Source organism: Onychomys torridus, chromosome 18, assembly GCF_903995425.1.
Source record: "Onychomys torridus chromosome 18, mOncTor1.1, whole genome shotgun sequence".
Taxonomy (NCBI): domain Eukaryota; kingdom Metazoa; phylum Chordata; class Mammalia; order Rodentia; family Cricetidae; genus Onychomys; species Onychomys torridus.
Genome location: NC_050460.1, coordinates 3,349,406 through 3,372,075, shown reverse-complemented (window position 1 = coordinate 3,372,075; position 22,670 = coordinate 3,349,406). Strand labels below are relative to the sequence as shown.

General features: G+C 37.9%; 1 protein-coding gene across 2 annotated transcripts in view; it reads right to left on the bottom strand.

The window, feature by feature from the left end:
* The window catches only part of Tbc1d5 (TBC1 domain family member 5), a 292,901-nt gene that overhangs the window by 105,834 nt on the left and 164,397 nt on the right, over positions 1-22,670 (bottom strand). For both annotated transcript variants that reach the window (XM_036167803.1, XM_036167804.1), the window contains one exon: positions 7,517-7,659. In XM_036167803.1, coding sequence (XP_036023696.1) covers positions 7,517-7,659 — 143 coding nt within the window. The remainder of the gene's footprint in view (positions 1-7,516; positions 7,660-22,670) is intronic.

The window sequence follows — 22,670 nt, the reverse complement described above, 5'->3', positions numbered from 1 at the left end:
CTGTGTGTCTATAATATACATGAGTGAAGTTGTCTATAGAGTCCAGAAGAGGGCGCTGGATCTCCTAGAGGTGGAGCTACAGCTGTGAACCATTTACAGAGAGAAAGCAACTGAATTCTTATCCTCTGCAAGGGTAGTGGATACTCTGAGTCACTGTTTCTCTATCATCTTACTTCATTAGCCATTAAAAGAATAAAATGTTTTATTTCAAATACTGAGTTCAATCCTAAGAACAGTCTTAAATTTCTCTTCATATTCCACTGGAAGTGAAGAATAGTGTCTGCAGCAACAAACATTGCTGGTAATGGTGGAAGGGTTGGGATAACCCCTTAAATGGAATTCTGAGGTGGGCAAGGGCTTTAACCAACAACACCTAGAGGCAAACAGGTGTAATGCTGAGTGGACATTGGGTGTCGAGGTGAAATGATGTGAAAGTATTACTGTACATGGTAGACATAGAGATGTCCTCCAAAAAGACGGGGAAAGATAAACTGTGGTATTTCCATCAGCAGCTAAGAGTATTATTTAACATTGGGAATTGAACATGGCACCTTGGACATGTTAGGGAAGTACAAACTAGAGGAACTTAAATGCATATTACTAAATTAAGCCACTCCGGAAAGTTCCACATTGTATTACCCTAAGTATATGACATTCCAGAAAAACAATGAAGACAATACAAGGATCAACAGTTTCTAAGACCTTTCAGGAGAGAGGGATGAATAGGCAGACCACACAGGAATTTTATGGTAGTAAAAATCCATGATTTCCTAATGGTGGAAATCTATACAGTGGCTAGACTATAAAAGATCCATATAAAAAGGCTTGGTTTAACCAGGCAGTGGTGGCGCACGCCTTTAATCCCAGCACTTGGGAGATAGAGACAAATGGATCTCTGAGTCTGAGGACAGCCTGGTCTACAGAGAGTTTCAGGACAGTCAAGCCTTCACAGACTTCAAGGTTTTGTTCTTGAAAAACCAAAATCCTAAATAAAAACAAAAACAACAACAAAAATAGAGGCTTGGTTTCATTGGGAGATGCAATGAGATAGTCTGGAGGGAGGTGATGAGATCAAGGAGTTTTTGCCTTTAAAGAGACCTTGGTGGTGGGAATGAGAATGGCCTTCATCAGCTCACACATTAGAATGCTTGCTTCCCAGTTAGTAGAACTGTGTGGGAAGATTGGGAGGCATGGCCTTGTTGGAGTAGATGTGCTCTAGTTGAAGGAGTGTCACTGGGGGTGGGTTTTGAAGTTCAAAAGCCCAGATTCAGTCTTACTTGTCTGTTTTTGCCTGAGAATGGGGATGTAAAGCTTTCAGTACTGCTCCAGCACCATGCCAGTCTGCTTCCCACCATGATGACCATGGATTAACCATCTAAAACTGAAAGCAAGCTCACAATTAAATGTTTCCCTAGGTAAGAGGTGCCAGGGTCATGATGTTTCCTAACAATAGAGCAGTGACTAAGACAGACTGTGGGACTTAGCCTGCCTTGCCCACTTTCTCTCTCTCCCCTTCTTGGTTCCTGATAGCACACTTTTGTCACTTCACTTGCTTCTGTTATAAGGTTCCAGCATGATAAATCATTGGTACTGCCTGACCTTGAACTTGAACTTTTAGAACTGTGAGCCAAAATAAATTCTGTTTATCCAAGAATCCCATGTTAGGTGTTCATGAGTGAATCCTAAAGTCAACTATGGATTTAGGGTGATGATGACCAGTCAGTGTCAGTTTAGAGATTCTAAGGAATGCATTGCAGATGTGGGATATTGATGGCAGAAGAAGCTTCAGGTGTATATAGAGGCAGAAGATCAATGAGTACTGTAGTTTCTGTCTTTTGCTATGAACTAAAATCTCTCTTAAGAAAACACAATGCAGGAGCTGATGAGGCAGCTCAATGAGTAAAGTGTTCAATGCACAAGCATCAGGACTAGAGTTCAGATCCTCAATACCCATACAAAAGCTGCATGGTGGTATGAAACCCCAGTCCTGGGAGGTGGCGACAGGTTAATCTGCTGTGGGGTGTCATTCTGTATGCAGTGAAAGTGTTGCTCTGATTGGTTGATAAATAAAACACTGATTGACCAGTAGCCAGGCAGGAAGTATAGGCGAGCAAGTAGATGAAGAGAATGCTGGACAGAGGAAGGACAGAGTCGGGAGTCGCCAGCCAGACACAGAGGAAGCAAGATGACAAGGCAGTATTGAGAAAAGGTACCAATCCATGTGGCTAAACATAGACAAGAATTATGGGTTAATTTAAGTGTAAGAGCTAGTTAGTAATAAGCCTGAGCTAATGGCCAAGCAGTTATAATTAATATAAGCCTCTGTGTATTTACTTGGGACTAAGCAGCTTTGGGATGCAAGTGGGAGAGATTTGTCCCAACCGCCAGAAGGCCGGGACACAGAAAAACTTCCAACAATATAAATCCATGGAAGCCAGCTGATGAGCCACTCAGGCTGAAATGACAAGCTTTAGAGTTAGTGAGAGACCCTGTCTCAAAAAAAAGTAGAAAAGCTCCTGAATAAAACATACAATCTCAACATCTTGCCTCCATATTGGCAAGTATACCAACACACATACACACAGAATACAAACATGCATTAACACAGATAATTAGTTATTATGACATATTAGAGAAATTCTCAAAGATTGTTAAGCTAAACTACAAAGTGACATAAATGATATTAGTAACTGAGAGTTTATATTAGTCTATATCTGATGTGGTTATTATATTTTATGTCAGAGGGGAGAGAGCTGGAGTCAGGGAATACTTAAACACTCCTTCAAAAATAAGAACTGAGATCTGAGATTTGTGCTTTGACAAGCTTTGACATGCATTGCCATGTAGTTTTAGAGCCTTTATTTTTAATCACTGAGGTTTCTAAAGGTTTTCTAGAAAAGACAAATTCAATATGTAATGGAAATTCTGTAGCTACAGTATGATGTTGAACATGCTGTTAAATGGAAAACAGAGAAGCAGGAACTGTGGGGTAGGGCAGATGGAAACACTGGCATGCAGACAGCTAGTGGTTCAGGAGAAAGCAGAAAGCCAGCACACAATAGAAAAGACTAGCATGTCAGACCCAAAGAACACAACTGCCACACACGGCAAGCCAGGGAATGGCTAAAGAAAACAGGGACCTCAGAGTGTTCTAACACATTTCAGTATGTTCTTTTGACTGACAAAAAAAAAAAAAAAAAGACAAGGAATGGAGCTCAAAGGTCCAAACATAAGGAAATAATGAGACTAGGATGACAGTTACCTAAATACAGTTAATGAAGACATAAACTGAAATAACCATACTTCACTCTAGAGCGTGAGTGGTGTGTGTGTGTTAGGTATTTATTAAAAAGAAAAATGGAATTTAAACTATAAAACAAGCCACCACCTCCACCAGCATAAACAAAAGCAGAAAGAAGGTAGAAGTGATAAGAAAGAAACTTTTCCAGATATAAAAAGTTCAGAGAGAAAAATCAATTACATCAGACACAGTTGAGAGACTTCCTGACCAAGAAAATCAACAGGTAGAAAGAAGAGCAAGGTAGAACACGCTCATGGTTCCAGTACTCTAGAGGCTGAAGCAGGATTCCCAGTATGAGACCTGATCTCAGAAAAACAAAACAACACAAAATATCTAAAATCAAATAGAATATGAGACAAATGACAAATGAAAGGTATTTTTACATTGTAAATTAGAAAGAAAGGTATATTTATACTAAGGTCTGGTAAACAGTAGTAACTTGGTAAACATGTGTTGAAATACTGGTTATTTGAAAAAAATGCTTGATTAAAAATCACTTTCCTGGATATTTTCTTTGTGCCTTACTCTTTAATTATTATTATTTTTCTTTATCTTCTTTTCCTTTTATGATTCTCGGTGAGGTACTCACAGAGAACCAAAGAAAAATCTAATCTTCAACTTAATTTTCTAAGCAACTTCCTTCCCTTCACTAATTGTCCATACCAGATAAATCAACAAGTGCTCTGTTTCCTGGGTGGCCACAGTTTTCTATGCTTTATTTTCCCTGTCCTGGTCCCAACCCCTTGGTACTGTAATTTCTTTGCAGTCATTTCCTAGCTGTGCTTCAATCTCTATACGTCCCAAACTAGTCTCTTCAACCGCACCCCTTGGCCTCTACCTTGGTTACCCTCACTCATTTAAAGGTGGGCCTAACTAAAAGTCTGTTACCATCCACCCCTTTCAGTCTTCTGGGACTGCTGAGCACAGCTGGGGATGCATGCTGTATCTGTGACTATCCCAGCTATCCCAGGGCTCGCCTTGTCAACCACATTCACCCTGGCTATCAAACACCTAGTCTTTCTCTTCCACAGCACATGAGCTTCTTTGTCTTCCGCATTTCTGTTTTCTGTATCTCAAAACTGGTGCTTCCTTCTCACACCAGCTTCACTGCTACCACACAGCCCGTCAGCCACGGTCTTCCTACTCTGGGTCCTTGTTTCCTCAGTCACTTTCTTCAATAAACATCAATTTGAAGACTTACTGTGCATTAGGCCCTCTTTTAGATGCTGTATTTAAAAAGGAAATCAAGACAGACAAAACCCTGCCTCTTACTGAGGAACTGAGTAGACGGGGTACTTAAACAACAAAAGGAAACAAATGCACAAGTAATTTTACTTTTCATAGACACAGCACTGTTGTTACAGGAAAAGCTTGCAGGAGAAACTCCTGGATTGACACATCTCCATCAGTGCTCCTATATCTTTTTTTTTTTAAATTTTAAGCTGAGGATCGAACCCAGGGCCTTGCACTTGCAGCACTCTACCACTGAGCTAAATCCCCACCCTGCTCTTATACCTTTCTCTTCTGTTCTTCCGTTCTTGAAAGATGTCTACATATATGCCATATCTTTGTTCTTTATTAGGTCATCTTTTTGGTTGAAAAATAATGCAATAAAAATGATAATACTTCTGTTCTAATCACAATAGCAAGGAAATGGACTCTGCCTAAAGTCCAGCAACAGATGAGTAGATAATGAAAATGGAGTACATACACAGAGGAGTTTTCATTGAGCCACATAGAAAATGGAAATTATGAAATTTTCAGTAAACTGGATGGAACTGGAGAATATTATATTAAGTTAGGTAACCCAAGCTAAAAGAGTCAAATACCGTATGCTCTTTCTCATATGTAGATCCTATCTGTGGAGTTTTATAGATGTGCTGTACTTATATAGGAATGAGTGTGCTTAGAAACTGAAAACCAGCAATAATTCTTTGAGGCTGTAATATAAGCCCTTCTTCTAGTCCTCACTCTTGGAGATTAAAACTAGGGTCTCATGTGTACTAGTTGAGTGCTCTTAAATGGGGCCCCATCCTCCATTCCCAGTTCCTCTTAAACACCAATATTATGTGCAGAGTTCCACCTTTGCCCACATTCTCTTTCTGTATATGGTCAACTTAGGTAGCATGGCTGTGTAATTCTTAATATCCTCATGGGAAGTATTTCATATGAAAAGAGGGAGTATTAATAATTGCTGCTTTGGAACAGAATTTGTAAACCAAGACTATCACAAACAAACTAGGACACTAGGATGACCTTATTCTTAAGAGGCTATACCTGTTGTTATGGTCTGACATAATAAAAACCTGTTAATTATTTGGAACTCTATAGATCCTTGATACTAACAATGACTGTAACGTTTTATGTCTTCTGGTTATGGTTTCTCACAAGATTGTGAAACTCAGTATGGTCACACTTAAATTCCTAGCGGTTTTATTTCCTATTCAATTATCTAGTCATTGAAGCCTCCAAACAGGAGACTGCTTTAGATTTCCTATTCCTGCTGCCTTTCGTATCTAAGGTATGCTTAGCTCTGAATATTTATCCATTTCCTGTCATAACTTTTATCTGGCCTTCCAGCTCTAGTCTTGTCTTATTCAGTTTTGTTCACACTGTGACTACTAGTCTGTTTTGAATGTGTCAAGAGCCCCGTGACTCATTCAGAGATGATCATCAAGACCCTTCCTGGTTCCCTTTCAGTCTTATGACCTTATTTCCTCATGAGAATTGTAATCTAGTGATACCATGTAACTTGAAGAAACATCTATCCCTGGCAAGCTGCTTTAGAAGAAGGGCACCTTGAACACTGAATACTGACCTATTCTACCTTCAGGAGGTACCATCTGCTGTTATAGATTTAATACTCAAGTGAATAACCGATGCCATTACTTTGGTACTTCCCCACATGTGCCCATGCTTTACAGAGTCAACAAAAATGTGAAAGGGCTTCAGCTGTCAAAAGTTTGCATGTTTTATGAAAATAAGAATAGATCTTAGTATAAGAGACATGATGATTACATTAATACATGTAGGTGATATGACAAAATTATGAAAAGAGTAATTGTTTAAATTTTAAATCTGTTTAAAATTTCAGAAAATCAGAATGCATTTCAATAGTCTGATTTGGAAAGTTTTGTGCAAATATTATCCAAAAGAAATTTTCTTTTTCCTAAGAGAGTTTTTTCCTTCTCTTTTCTTCCTTTTTTTTTTTTCTTTTGCAAATGTAGAATACATACAGCTTTAAAAGGGAGGTAAGTGTTTGATGTTCAAAAACTCGCTATCATATCTACTCAAACATTCTGCTTTACTGTTTAGATGTCTCATCCAATGCTTTCCATATTCCATAGTCCATATTCTTATATCATTAGTTCTGTCTCCACAAGAAGGAACTTTTTGTCTCTCAAGAAGCCTAAACTATTTGACCTTCCAGGCATAAGAAAAACCTCCACAGTTTTTGGAGAAAATGTGGTCAACTTATTCCTACATTTACAACTGTTTCCTATTTCCTAATTCAATCACAATACTTAGTGCAATCTTTCCTAATTATATTCTGGCATATAAATCTTGCTTTGGGAACTGAGATTACTTCTCTGAGAAGAAAATTATTTAAGGGATTATGAAATTTAAAACACACTCTGATATGTCCTACAAGCTGAGGCCCTGGCTTTCTGACCATGGTAAAGCATCCTCGGGTGGTTCTGAGGAGGTAGGAACACGTCAATCACTGAGTACTATATTAAGGAATAAAATTTGTTAAAATATAACAAAAAAATCTGGAGTCAAATACTCCAGATTTATTTTCCCATTGGCAAGACATTGGCATTATAAAAGCAGCTCAAAATCTCCCAATAAATATACTTGAATATTTGCTACACGTCAGAAGGTGGAGCTCTAAACATATCTGAAATGCTGGTTTCAATGCAGTCCACAAAAGTGTATACCAAGGGGATTGAAACAGGCATGAAATGTTTGGAAAAATCCTTCTAAAGAATATTCTAGTTCTTTGAGGATGACATCACCCATATCACCTAATATAAGGTTCACTAGCAGAAAAGGCATTTAGTGATTTCCTGTAACATGTCAAAATCTTTCTTGTTATTAAAAACTTAGATATGTATAAATCCAACAATAAATATAAAATACATGTAAAAGGCAAAACATTTTTGAAAAATCATAGCTACCTGGTGGAATATGGGCTAAATCATAAGTACTTACAAGCATCTCGGATATAGAGGAGCATGGCTATGAAGACATAATCCACTAAGCTCAGGCTGAGGCCATCGGCAAACAATGCATCCCAGACCACCAGCAGATCCTGTAGTGGGAACTCTCTCCCAAACAGCAGCCGCACCCATCGCCTGCACAGAAACCAGACAAATGAGAAAAATGAGGCTTCTTAAAGGATCCTTTTCACATGAAAATGAAAAAGTTACAATTTATTAATAGAGCACAGTCAGAAAATACTATTTACTGAAAATATAGCATAATTTAAATTTTAAGAAAGCATTACATAGCAAAACAAAATACTGTAAAATATAAGTTTTAAGTTTTTAAAGTTCTATACTAGACCACAGTGTTACACATTATTCTTCTGTGTGTAAAACACAAGAATGACAGGTGGGAAGGACAGACAAGTTTCATATGAAATAGACAGCACAAATTTCTAGCAAGGAAAGACAGGACAAATGTGGAGTCAGTGCAGCAGCTGTGGTGCACTTAAGGTTGTTCATTATTGAAAATACCATCCCCAAAATTTCAGTTTCTCTATCAATTTTTGTTAACATTAGCTTTTTACAAATGTTTTCTCTAACAAATTACCACCGTCAAACTTAGAAATTTATATTCTTACATTTAATTATTTAAAATATTCATTTTAAAACTTAGTGTTAGGAAAAAAATTATTACTCTTGTATATTTTGGAAGGGTCAAGTGTACACAGTTATTGAAAATGAAAAAATATTAATAATTCTCTTTTAGCTAGAAAGAGGTATCACTAATCAATTAAACTATTTTTCAGGGACTGCTTCTCATGTTGATTTCTTACCCAGGTAAGTGAATACAGCGCAGAAGTCAATAAACAGCAAGTGCACTAAACACCCTTGGATATGACTGTATGACATAAAGAGTGATGCTTAAGACTTTAGACTCCAGAAGGCTTAATTAGGCAACTGATATGTAATGTGTACAAGAAAATTAGCATTTGGTTTGATATATTTTGATTCATTGATTTCTAATTTTATTCAATAGGGGTAAAATTCTTTGACATAGTCTTTTCCCAAGCATACTTCAGCAAGAATTCTATATAACTCTGGCATATTGCAGAGAATCTAAAAATTTTAATTTCCAGTACTAGCAAACAATATAAAAAATAAATTCTTTAAAAATTAATCACACAAACACAGACACAGACACACAGACACACAGACACACACACACAAACATGATAGGCAAAGTATCTTACATTTTTGCAAAAGATGAAAGCAAATACAACCATCTGGAGGTTAATGTGAGGATACTTGCTTCAGGAGTATTGCACTTAAGGCACAGCTGTGTCAGAATACTCTCTAACCACGTGTATATAGCACCACAGTTATTAGAAATTATGTGGTCAAACACATTCATTCATATTAATATTATCAAATTAATCAAGAGCATTTTTTTCTAAACTGTGTTTTCTACTACAGCCATTACTCATTTTTTTCATAAAAAACTGCATAGTAAATATTTTTTAAATGTTATAATAATTTCAATAACATTTAATCTATTCTTCTATCCTTCAGATCTTAGTGTACTGCTCCAATAGAGTGGCTAACACAGAATATATGTATCTTTCAACTTCACAGCATAAGACAAAACTGCTGTGCACTTCTAATTCTCACAAATCACTGAGGCTAATATGTACCACTCCATAAAGAACAAAGTATGACTAAATTAAATGTATTCTTCGAAGTTATGAAGAATTAACTAGTCTTGCAAGAGTGCTGGGGGAACTGGAGTAGAGCAAAAAGCACCAGTGGCAACAATTTTAAATGACATGTAAATATCTACACTTCAATGACTGACACATTCAGAATTGCTTCCTTGCAGATATTTAACTGACACAACTAGAAAAAAAATGATCAGTGAATAAAATGAATGAATGTTAATCCAGGACATGAAAGAAAATATCAAATTATTTTCCTTAGCATTCCTTACAGCTCAAATTCTTATGTCAATTTCATCACAGTGTTTCCAACAAAAGCAGTTTTTTTAAAGAAAGAATTTATCAATGCCTATGACAAGACACTGGTCACTGCTCAAACTTCTCCTGCGGCATTCCTGTTGATGAGGGCTGCATTAGCTTAGCTGTGCCTCCTGCAGCATTGCAGAAGGGACAAGCGCCACTCCTCATTCTTCTCAGTGAACAATCAGGACTGTGCTCAATCTCCAGCTGTCCATGTGTGTAACATCTTCAGAATTATGCAGAATACACATCTTTAGCACTTTCCTATTTAATGTGAAGTCTGTGAGGTACTATTTTACAAACTTTCACATTGCTTCATTCAAGTTTCATCTTGCCGAAATCTCTGCTCCTTAATCCCAGAGCAAGGAGCAAATACACGCACTAGGTAGGGGAGGCTTGGATAGGGGTGAGGAGTGGAAAAGGGAGTGGGGAAGACTTGGAAAAGTCTTTGCCAAGTGCACAGAGACTTCACTCAGTGCTCTCTGTGATGTGTACCAGGATCTTGTTAAATGCACTGTAAAGTCACATATCATACTACTAAAAAGTAAAGGTCTAGCTTAGTCAGAAACACCGATCATAGTAATAGTGGCACAGAAACAGTTCAGGAAGTGGAAGAAAATTGAAAAATATGTAAGAAAGACAGGTTACTGCTAGGTATGTAGAATACTCCTTTTTATTAACTCATTAGTTCATGTATCTATCACCATGTGCATGTGTGTGGGTGTGTGCATGTCCTAACGCCCATGGTGAGAGCAGAGGGAAGCTTTCAGGGATCAGCTCTCTCCTTTGCCTGGGAACCCAGGGATATAGAATCAGTTCATCAGGTTTGTGCTCGAAGTGTGTTTGTCTGTTGTACCATTTTGCTGGCTCAGAATGTTAATTTATATAAGACCTAATAATTTGTGCATGTAACAACACTGAAGTATAATTCCTATTTTCTTTTTTTCATAGGGGCAAATTCTTAACTTTTAAAAAATATGATTAAAGCAATGGTATGAAACTAACAAGAAATTTGTCAATAGTCACTTTACTCTATGTTCGATTTAGTTCACACATATACTGAAAACAAAAAACTTCATGTGCTATTTTGGATTTTTTTTTCTCACTGATTTAAAAGCAAAGGAAAAATTCAGTGCTTTATGGAATAGACAATGTTTCAGTAAGCTTTTATATTCTCAGAAAAAAATCTACTTAAAAAAAACAAGGCCTTATAAAGAAGTTATGTCTACAATTAACATGCTTTTATTGCAGTTAAAAATATTTAGTGAGTGTTAAGTTACACTTAAGGGTAGCATTAAACCTTTCTTACCTTTAAAGACAGTTCAGTTTAATTGCTTGATACCATTAACTTTGCTCCTCAGATGCTGCACCTGAAGACAGCGATGCTCACCACACTTCAAGGCTTGTGATGACACAGGGGTTCATACATTACCAGAGCTATGTAGTAATTACAGCTACACAAGCAGAATGACTATCAAAGTACTAAAGTTAGTAATAAACTACTCAGAAACAGGATAGTCTTCAGCAGCTCTCAACTGTCATTCCTGTGTAATGAAACTGCTTCTTCCGGGGGATCATTAACTACTGATGGTGTTATTGCTTGGTGAATGGTGCATAGAAACACCACGAGGAAATTGATTCATAAGAATGGACAACTTGTAGTTTAACTAAGCATAGCCAACCTGGGTATATATATATATTACACCTTCTTTTCTACTTTCTTTTCTTTTAGTGACCATTTTGTATGCATATGTCTATTTACAACCACACAAGAACAAGGTAGGAAAATGTATTCAATTTAATTGAACAAACACCAGGAAAGAACCTAGTCAGGTGTGGTGGCACACATCTTTAATCCCAGCACTCAGGAGGCAGAGGCAGGTGGAGCTCTGTGAGTTCCAGACCAGCCTGGTCTATAGAGAGTGTTCCAGGACAGCTAAGGCTACACAGAGAAACCCTGTCTCAAAAAACAAAACAACAACAAACAAAACAAAAAACTGAAACAAACCAGAAGAACAACAAAAACAATGTATTTTTGCTCAATGACACACACACAGACACAGACACAGAAATTTGGGGTTTTGCGGTCTGTTCACTTGTACTCTTAAAAGCCAGAGAATTTTAAATATTCAATTCTTATTCTTGAATAAACACAGAATCCAAATTCTTTTAATAACAGGTATAAACAAAAGTAAGTCAGTCATATCTGAGGTTGAACACCTACTTGATTGAGTCTAGGATTTTTTAATGTTAGGTTTTCCTGTAATTCTTTTGAAATGAATTGATTTTGAATGTGAGAATAGTCTCAAAAGCTGCAGTTATTATAGCTAGGGTCACAAGACACTGTCAACTTTAATTCTCACATTTTTTTAAAATTAAAATTACAAAGAATGTATGGTGAAATGACTTCCATTGCATATTTACTATTTTTCTGAAATTTCTGTAGAACACACTGTTGGAAGATATTTAACCTGTAGCTGGAGTTTTCTCTCCAGGTCCTGCCAAGCCCCGGCAGTCCGACAGCCCACTTATAAAATAATCACTCAGACACTTATATTATTTAAACTGTTTTGCCTAATGGCTCAGGCTTCTTGTTAGCTGTTCTTTTATCTTAAATTAACCCATTTCTACTCTCTCACCCACCAGTCCCGCCGCCGCTCAGACCCAACCAAGTAAACACACAGAGATTTATATTACTTATAAACTGTATGGCCGTGGCAGACTTCTTGTTATCTAGTTCTTCTATCTTAAATTAACCCATTTCTATTCATCTATAAGTTGCTACGTGGCTCGTGGCTTACCAGTACCTTACATCTCGCTTGTTGTGGCAGCGGCTAGCAGTGTCTCTCTGCCTCAACCTTCCACTTCCCAGAATTCTCTTCTCTGCTTGTCCTGCCTATACTTCCTGCCTGGCTACTGGCCAATCAGTGTTTAATTTATTAACCAATCAGAGCAACGTATTTTACATACAGAACATCCCACAGCATTAACTTATTTGTTAAGACTTTTTAAAAATTTAGTCATTCACAGATAGATTGATACATAGAACATTAGACAGAGAGACAGAGTATATAAACAGATTAAGCCTCACAGAGTGATAATGCTCGCCCACAAACTGACACTAACAATAATGCCCATGCCAGGCATGAAACATCTCCCTTAGAGTTATTGGTCACAGAAGTCCAAAAGAATCTCCAAATAACACAGGCTATTGCCATTTTCCTTGGTTATCTTCCAGAATTTGAAGTTAAAAGCCTATTGCTGAAGATATCACATGATTTGGACACAGGACTCAGAGGAACTGAGGTGGAACTGACCTAGAAGCTCTTTCCTAAGAACTAGATCTCATAGTATAAGAAAGTGCTACCCAAGCTGCCAAGGAAAAAAATCACTCAGTAGTCATACCCAGCTGTAATGTCTATGAACCACAACAATGGCAGCCTGGCAAGACTAGGTACAATAGTGGCAGTTTTAGTTTGGTGATAATAAACAGCTGTCTAATTAGACTGAAGGCTTGCTCAACAGGAGAGAATTCATGCCTGGTACTAAACACCTAGCCAACTACCCATGGATTGAGAGAGGTCATAGGTCCTAGAGGAGAACCTAGTTCTGCCATTTTCCTAAGTTCAAATGAATTTTAATTGTATTCTAAATATTTATCTTTCTATCCACAGATAAGTATCATTTTCACTTCTCCTCAAAGAAGCTTGTTTATGCAACAGATGCAGTAGGGGGCTTTTTACAGAGGTCCACAATTGGTAATTAACACAGAGGAGAACCACAGGACACACAATCCCAAGTGGTCCATCTATAATGCACCCCCTACACCTAAGGCTCAGGTGACATCCCAGAAGAGGGGGCTGCCTAATGACAATTAGTTGACATGTCAATGTGGATAAGAAAAATGTCACAAGTCCCTACTCTTAGATGAACAGTTACAGGCAATAAATGGTTGCTGAGAGAGAGATACAGTCAGTTGAGAGGGAATACAGAGGGACACATGGTGAGGGGTACAGAAAGAGGTGAGGAATATGTAAATATAGTAATTATGTAGAAAATTCACAAAAAATTCAAACTAAAAAAAAATAATTCAAATTTATTTCCCGTTTTGGGATCCACAGGTTGAACTGGGGTCAGGTTTGGCTTTCCAGGAACACATATGAATCCTAAGTTAATCAAACATAAGCATATATACTCAAACTATTAAAAGTGTATTTTTGACTTTAGGGAACATTCACTGTTCTATCAGAGGGCAGTGTGTAGCCCTTTATTAAGGAGGACTTCTTATTCCAGAAGTAAGTCCCTAATAATTATCATGCAAAAATTTCTAATGTAATTTATTCTTTCTTGCAAGTGTCAGAAACTTGTTTATCAGAATAAATGTGATAAGCCCTTTGCAAAAAACAGTCTGAGAGGGAAGTACAGCATTGTATATCAATCTTTTTCACAGATCTATAAAGGATGCCCATGGACTGATGTGCATAAGATGACTATAGGACATCGTAAGGCTGTATGATCTGTGAACATTCTCAACCCTTTCCTCTCTCTATTCCTCCTTTAGAAGAGGGGTTCTCAACCTTCCTAATGCTGTGACTCTTATAAAGTTCCTCACATTGTGGTGACCCCTAACCACAACATTATTTTAATGGCTACCTCATAACTGTAATTTTACTACTGTTATGCAGATGTCTGAGGCTACCCATGTGAAAGGGTTGTATAACCCCCAAATCATTGCAACCCACAGATTAACAACCACTGTTTTCGAAGTACTGCCTGCTATTACAAGTATGGCATTTGAAAGACTGAGTAACTTTAGCACATGTAATTTACCATCAAGTTCAGGTAAAATGAACTAGTTAGTTGTAGGAACAGGACTCAATGCCTTGTCTACTCAAGTGAGGTACAGCTCAAAGCCTAACCCTGACTCAAGAGTCTATGGAAAAGTATCACTAAAAAAAAGATTTTTCTACCCCACCACATCTTGTGCTTTGCCACATATGAATTTCTAGGCATTTCCTAGAGCAAATTACTTAAAGGCTACTATTATAGGTGAATGACACAAAGAATTTAAATGTGGTTGGTGATCATATTGGAAAAATTAGTTTGAGGCTTTGGAAATACCGATTTTTAAATTGTTTTCCAATTCATACTTCCAAAGTATAAATACTTTGTTCTGTTATTTTACCTTCAGAAAAGGGAATTATCAAATCAATTTTCTAAAACAGCATGAACAGAATTGTTAAAAATAACAGTGCCCATCTTCTTTAATCTGGAACTCATTTTTAAAGAGAATAAACTAGTTTGACTTTAGTGCCAGTGGGATCTTCATCACTGTACAACACACTGAACTTCCTATGCATTATAGGAAGAATTGATACCGGGTATATCACCAAGCTGAGAAATACCAGAATCTACTTAGTGATAACAGTCAAGTTTCCATAAGCATTTAATCTCAACTTCAACAATGGAAATAGCCAAAGCAAGGTGGGCCAGACTTCAAGAGAGCCAGACAGACCCATTACTAAAGGGAAGCAGGGGTTCATGATTTCCTTTGATGTGTAACTCCAGTTTATAGCTGAGTACCCTCTATTCTTCAGAGATGCTTTCTTCTGTCTTTCCTTTCCTATCCAGGCCTGATGGATAGAGGCTGCACACTCAATACATGTCACTGTTTCCCAGTTTTGCGCTGGTGAGCAAACCTTAGCTACTGATAATGCTGCTAAGTTTGTTTTGGTTGCTTTTCTTTTTTCTAACAGATTCCAGGCTTCTTGATATTTGTGAGGGGTAAAGGATAGGGTGTTTGCATGCTCAGTAAGTTAGTATGCATTTCCTCCTGAGGTCAGCTCTGTCTGGCCAGGGATCCTGTAGGTAATGAACTTACAACTAACTTACACACAGGCATCTTAGATGCTGGCTGAATTTTCCCCTAAGCATCTCTTATGTCTCTGTGTGCTGATTCACATACTAAGTACTAAATCTCCAAGGCCCCTTGGACATCCCTGGCCTTCCCTGTCATTTCAAGACCAGTTTCTGCTGGACACTCATAGCTCAGGTGTTCCTTAGTTTTACTTTGTACTCAGAGTGTGATCTTAGGCAGTGGCACTGCTTGGGAGCCTGTTAGACATGCAGACTCTCAATACTATCTGACTAGACAAGGAATCATTTTAACAATGGATGTGCATTCACATTAAGGTTTGAGAGATACTGGAAGAGGTAAGATACCCTTAACCTTGAAGGCCTGCTGACCCCTGAAAGGGCCAATTCCCAGATTATTCTGATGAGCAAGGTTTAGGTATAGACTGATACTTTTAGGTGCCAGGATATACAGGTAATACTTGTGTGGGAACCACAAAAAAAGTTCGAAATTTTCAAGAACATGTTACCTATTCCATTGTCTCTCAAACACTAATGAATTTAAAGGAATGTACCTTTGAATTAGCTTCCTTAGTATATCTAGTCATTGGGCCAATGACCACCACATATTTAATATTTGGGATAAAAATCATGGCCAGTCAACTTTCTTTAGTATTATGTTAACCTCTAAACATCTGATATGTTAAACAAGTGAGCAAACAAACAAAGAAAGGGAAGGGAGGGAAGACATAGAGGGAGAAGAGGAAGGGAGGAGAGTGGAGGGGAGAAGAGAGAAGGAGAATGTGAGCATGCCCTTCCACAATAGAGGAGATAATGGGTCATTTTATTTTTATTGAATTCCCAGGATATGACTGAAGTTAACAATTGTAAGTGAAAGCTTTTTAAACATTAATTTACTATGAAGGATCTAATATCTGTCTGTCTGTCTTTCTATGATATATTAGCTCAATGGTAGAAGATATACTTAGCATGCATTATTTTCAATCACAAGTAAAAGGCACATATACATACTCTCTCTGCCTCTCTCCCTGTCAAACAGTGAACATGTATGTGTTTGTGTATGGATACTCATACATTTGAAGACTCCTTTCTTCGTTGTAATAGAGATGGAATCCAGTCAAGAGTCCAGCATGGCAGTCAAGAGTTCTACCACTGAACTCTACCACCTCTAGCTCTTGAGGCCTATTTTAATATCTTTCCTGAGCCTTAAGATTTGCTCTAATGAGGTCTAAGAATCAGGACATGGCAAGGCACAGACAATTTACTAGATACAAAAGAGACAGAACCTATGGAAGAAGTGGTGTGTGCACACAAGGAACAGAAAATACTGTTAGCCCTTGGACAAAAATGGAAATTTCCCACTGCCCAAGTGCGAACTCTGTGATCCTGACCAAAATGGTAACTGGTTGTACACATCAACTCATGCATTACAATGACTCATTCTTATCAAGTGTCCCTTCAGACAGACTGTGCCTGTCTTAGGTAGTCCTTCTTGATTATCTTCCTTACCATTGATATACTTTCCATCAAGCATACTCTGACGTAGGTTGGAAGCTATCAAGAAGAAAGTTGCCAGTCTTTGACTAACAGCCTGTGATAGGAGTGGGTACAGAGTCTAACGCAGCTCTGACTCAGGTCCCTACTGAGTTTGCAAATCATCCACAGTGGACTCCATAGCTGCCATTACTCCCAGTAAAGGAGTAGAGGAAAATAAAGGTGGAATTTCCTCTTTGGAATGGGTCTAAAGTGACTAAAGCAGTCTCAGCTTCACCAAGCCCTTTTCCTAGATCAAAATATCCACTCAAGTAAACAAAAACCCATGCTAATTATAGAAACACTTTCACAAACTAACTCAATTGTGGGAGGCTTACCCCACTGTGGGAGGCCTACCCCTTTCTAAACAGAAGCAGAAAGAGCAGAAACTTCTAGGAAGAAGACAGAAAAGCTCCACTAAGATCATAAAACTATATTTTAAGCTATCATAAAAAAGTATTCAAATATATCTGAAGGTAAAAAGTAATAAAAACTTGACGATGCTTCTATTTTGATTTGGTTTATCTTTTAAAAATTAATGTTACCTAACTTCTCTGGACTAGACAGATACTGAATTCACACTTTTTACAAAGTTATATTTAAAAAGAAACTCCATTTTCACTTTTTACATATTTACAAGTAGCATGATTATCACTATACATATTTACACTTTTTACAAACTTACATTCAAAAGCAAACTCTATTAGCAGACATGTAGAAAGAATTTCTTAACAGAACTAATCACAAGACAGGAAGTATGCAAATAATTTCATTTCTTTCTTTTTTTCTTGGTTTTTCAAGACAAGGCTTCTCTGTGTAGTTTGCACCTTTCCCTGAATTCACAGAGATATGTCTGCCTCTGCCTCCTGAGTGCTGAGATTAAAGGCGTGTGACACCACCACCGCTCAGCTGACAAATCATTTCTAAAGTTCGGAGTTTATAGTCAGCTTTGATATCACTCTGAAAGTTTTCCTGAGAGTTTGAAGTCAGAGCCTAATTTATCAGTGGCCCTTCAACTTGACTGAGGGTAAAATTCCCTCTTCTTAATTTTTTAAAGCTGCATTTTCTAAGATTACTATGGGTTTTTTTTTTTTTAAATAATGCTAATATTTCCTTCTTGCATTTTTAGCACAACTCAATCTTGTTTTTTTCTATACCTAAAGCAATTTACCAATGCAAGGATCACTTTCCCTTGTTTTCTAAAGGATTTCAAACCAGCGTGTTGACAAATAGTATTAGCATTTTAATCATCTCCCGAAAGGCAAGCTATTCACCTGTTCAGGAAGTAAGGCTAAGCTTTTTAATATTGCTTGGAAAAGAAATGGCATTTTGTGCAGAGATTTTGGGCAGTGTGGTATCAGAATTTCTGTTACAGAGTATAGATCCCAAACAGCCTTTCTCTATATAGTCACGCTGTTACAACCTACATTATGTACTACATTTCCCAAGCTGTCTTTCTCTATATCATCATGCTGTTATGAATGAACTACAATTCCCATGCTGTATTTCAGGTCCGGAAGAAAACTTCTGTTCACACAGTCCATATTCACACCAAAATTAAGCTTCTGCTTTTACCATAAGAGATTTTTTTTTGTCTTCCTTCAGCTTGCATTAGGACACCTGCATTACTGTTTGACAGGTGTACCTCTCTAATCAGATTTTTCATTGTTCCCAGAGTGCGTTATACCTGTCTGAGTACACTCACAGAGGTGTTTGTTGCCAGAAGCGAAAATCCTTGGGTGCTTCCCTCCCCTGCCTCATTGGGTCAGTGAAATTGAATGATAATACTTGACAAAGAATTTTTTCAGAAAGTTTTTTTCTTTTTTCTTTTTTCTTTCTTTCTTTCTTTCTTTCTTTCTTTCTTTTTTTTTTTTTCCCAGCTGTTGGTGCTGTATAGCCCCATCTACCGACTCAGGGCTTGCAGTTGGGCGGGTGACTCTCATCATTCCTGCTGGCCTTGTTTGTAGGCCATATTTTTTATACTAGCAGCTTTCCCCAGGTCGTGCACCATTTCTGCCTCAGAATCACACTCAAGGAAGCTACTGGACGACTGCAGGGATAATAGTATCCCCAGAACACACTCAAACTCAGAGGTGCTTACTCCCTGGCCCTTCACTGATTGCTTCCCGATTGTTGGTTAGAAGTGGAAACATAACACTAACAGTAAGGATTAGCAATAATACTTCAGGTGATTTTTTTTCTATGGTAGGGAAGTTACAAATAATTCTCCCATTCTGATAAGATGTTTCTTCCAGGTGAATTTAATTTTTACCCTTACAAAAAGAGAAAAAAAATCTGAGAAGAAAGGTCTGAAAAGCTTTTAGATTTTTAGAGAGATTACTATGTTTTCCCTAAGATTTCTGTTCTCTAAACTTTTGCTTCATGGTCAAATGGAAACTAATTTTGATTGTACAGTGTTGTAATGGCATCTGCCGATAGAGCAGAGAGTTTTGTTTTGTTCTTTCTTCTGCCATGCAAAACTTCGAATTAGACTGTCTACAGGCCAAAAGCTTCCACAAGAATCTTTTTCTGCTCATTTTTTTTTTTTTTTTTTATATCTTTGACAGATTTTTTTTCTGATTCGTCCCCAGGAGTTTACATTCATAGCCTCATAGTTGGAAAATCAAGGACATAGCTTCTCCATCTTGTTGTTTATCTTATCCTATGTTTTGTCTAATACTATATTTCTACATTCTACCTTTTATTTCTTTCATCTTACCCTAATTTTTTTCTAATTTTTATAGATAGAAACTAAGGAGGAGAAACAAGAAAGAAACCTAGATAGAGAGAAATATACACTGCAGCCTCACTTTTCAACTTTGGCATTCCGTTGCCTAACTTTCACTCTCGAGAATAAAACAACTTCCCTTTTATTTTTTTAATTCCTTATTGGTCATGCTCCCTTATACCTGCGATGCCCCCAACACTCCTTTTGTCAAGTTCCTATCCCTGTTCCTGGTGCCATTTGTGGGAGACCAGATCCCACATTTTTATGACAGGGAACTCTTTAGGAATGAGGGATAAGAGATATTAGGTAGAAATGTAGAGGTAAAAGGATAGAGGAGAGAGAAACAGATAGAAATACAGGATAGCCTCAGGAGGGCCTGGACCATTATCCACCAGCCTCTTCTGTTTCTTCTAAAGCGCTACTTAGAGAAATGCCAATGGGTGTAGCTCAGTCAGGTGTAGACCCTTCCAATCACCTAGTAACCATGCATATGGTCAAACAATGCTATAATGCAGCCCTGCTGAGTAAAGCAAGCGCAACACTGAACCCTAAGAGATTTCTCTCCAGTGGTTTACTTCTAGAGCCATGTTGTACAGGTGGAAGATAAATGTCAGCATAAGGAAGGTTTCCTGGAATCATTCAAAACCTAACACACAGTGAAAATACATGAAGTCCACCAACTGAGAGTAAGTAAGGACTATTTCTTTAGCAACTGCTACAGAAAGTCAACTGCTATAACATTTGACAGAAAATCAAAAGCAGTAAAGAAAATTTTAGAATGGGGGTTGGGGGAGAAGTGGGCTCCATTTCTGCCTGATGAGAAATTGTGGTTAGCTAAAAGTGGAGGCCACATGTAACTTGACCTGCAGGCTGGTCCTTCCTTGGAAACAGCACAGGGTGTGGAACAGACAAGTCTACAGACACTCAGATGCCTGAGGTGGTGGCTGGTGACCTCAGATGGCCAAGGTTCTCCTGTCACATATGCTTTGACCACTGTCTCTTTGTAATTCAGTCTTTCAATGCAGGCCAGCCTTCTCAGCCATTCCTGTGCTCAGCTTGGAATTAGCAATTTTCAGAAATTAAAAATTACTTCCTATGAAAGGTTTAACCCCCTAGTGAAGACAAATATGATAAGCAATTGCCACTAGATGTGTGCTTTCTTCAATAAAAAGCTTCATGACAATTATATAGCATTATGACTTAAATTCAAGTATGTTATTAATAGCAAGTTCTGGACTCATCTGAGAATTCCATTACATGTATAAATATTCTCCTCTGAAAAGCACACAAACCCATACTCATATCTAGTCACATGCCCACTGCAAGTAAGGGTGTAGGGAATCTAAGGACATTAAGATGAGGCAACATGCTAAATAACATTCCTTCTTGTTTGGTTGGTTTCATTTTTGTTTTCTTGAAACAGGGTTTCTGTGTGTATTCTGTTTGGCTATCCTGGAACCTGCTCTGTAGAACAGGCTGGCCACAAACTCAAATATCCACCTGCTTCTGCCTCCCGAGTGATGGGATTAAAGGTATGTGCTACCAGTGCCCAGCACTAAATACCTTTCTTATTTTATGTGTTTGTACCATGGAATATTATATTCTACTGAAAGGAATGTGTATTCTCCCTGAATTTAAAAAGCTGAGATCTTCATTCTTAAAGGGTTTCTGGGTTATGTCCTAGCCTTCAGGGAGCTGATCCATATGGTACAGGGAGCTGAATCATCTGTAAACCCGCACCGTTCTGGGAAAACCCCCACAGTTTAATTATACTAATTCCTCAGGGGAGAAGTGAACAAGCTAGAGCAAAATGAGGTGACTACCTCTCCCAGATTCTACCAACCCTGACATGACCAAGGGGAAGACTGAAAAAGAAGGAGAATCCTCATCTGAGATGACACAAGTTTTAACTGTAATTTGGTAAATACTATGCTAGACTATACACTTGATGTTATGATGGCAACTCTTAATGAGACTTATCCAAAGAAAAATCTTAATTCAATAATAATTCTACCAATCTGGGTTCCTCAGTTAACCATGGTTTTCTTGTGCCTCTACCCAATAAATCTGTCAAAGAATCAAGCCATGCTCAATCTGGGCAAACTGATGGCAACATTAGCAAACTATAAGTAAGAAAGTACAAACAATTCAAACATTGCTAAATACATCTCAAAGCTAAGTAGTAATGGCTTTTGGGTTATCTTTCCTTGGGATTATATATGTCCTAGTTTTTATCCAGTTATGTGGATAATCAAGAGCTCAACATGGGCTTGTGTTGTAGTTCAGTGGTAGAATGCTTGCCTAGCATTTGCAAGGTTGTAAGTTCAAGCCTTAGGACCCAAAATGAAATAAAACAAAAAGCTGAAAATATTTGCCTGATGAAGCTCCTCTGACTAAAGAGCAGGGAGTGGGAGGTAGGAAATATATGAGAAAACCTGAATGATCCAGTGAAGACAAAATAAACTCAACTCCATTACATTCATTATGTTGGTTATGTATGTGATGTGTAAATATGTCCTCTAACCCAAATCAAACAATTCCTTCTAGGAGGGAAGAGGAAGACTTGAGCAGCTAAGTAAATGCAAAGGTTTAGGAGCTGAGCATCTCCCATTTGCTGAGGAGAAGGCTCTCTTGGAAACAGCTACAAAGCTGTGCAGGACTTCCAGGGATATCACTTTCCTGAGTTATCACTCACACTGGGTTGGGATGCTCAGTGACTCAGCTGTGTTCCTGTCGGTAACTCCTACCCTACACTCCTGTAAGGAAGGAAACAAACTCACTGGTTCACTAAGATAGGCTTAGAGTGGATCATTCATGTGTTCTGCCAGCCATGATTGCATCTTCCCTAGAAAATGATACTGTGGGTTCACTGAAAACCCAGATCAACTTAAGTCATCATAAACTACTTTTTGCTGTGAGTGGAAACACAAAAGTTAAAAGTGAAGTTGGCTATTCCACTTTATCTCTAGCTGATAGCTACATGAATGCATGCATAGGTTTTTTTTAAAGGG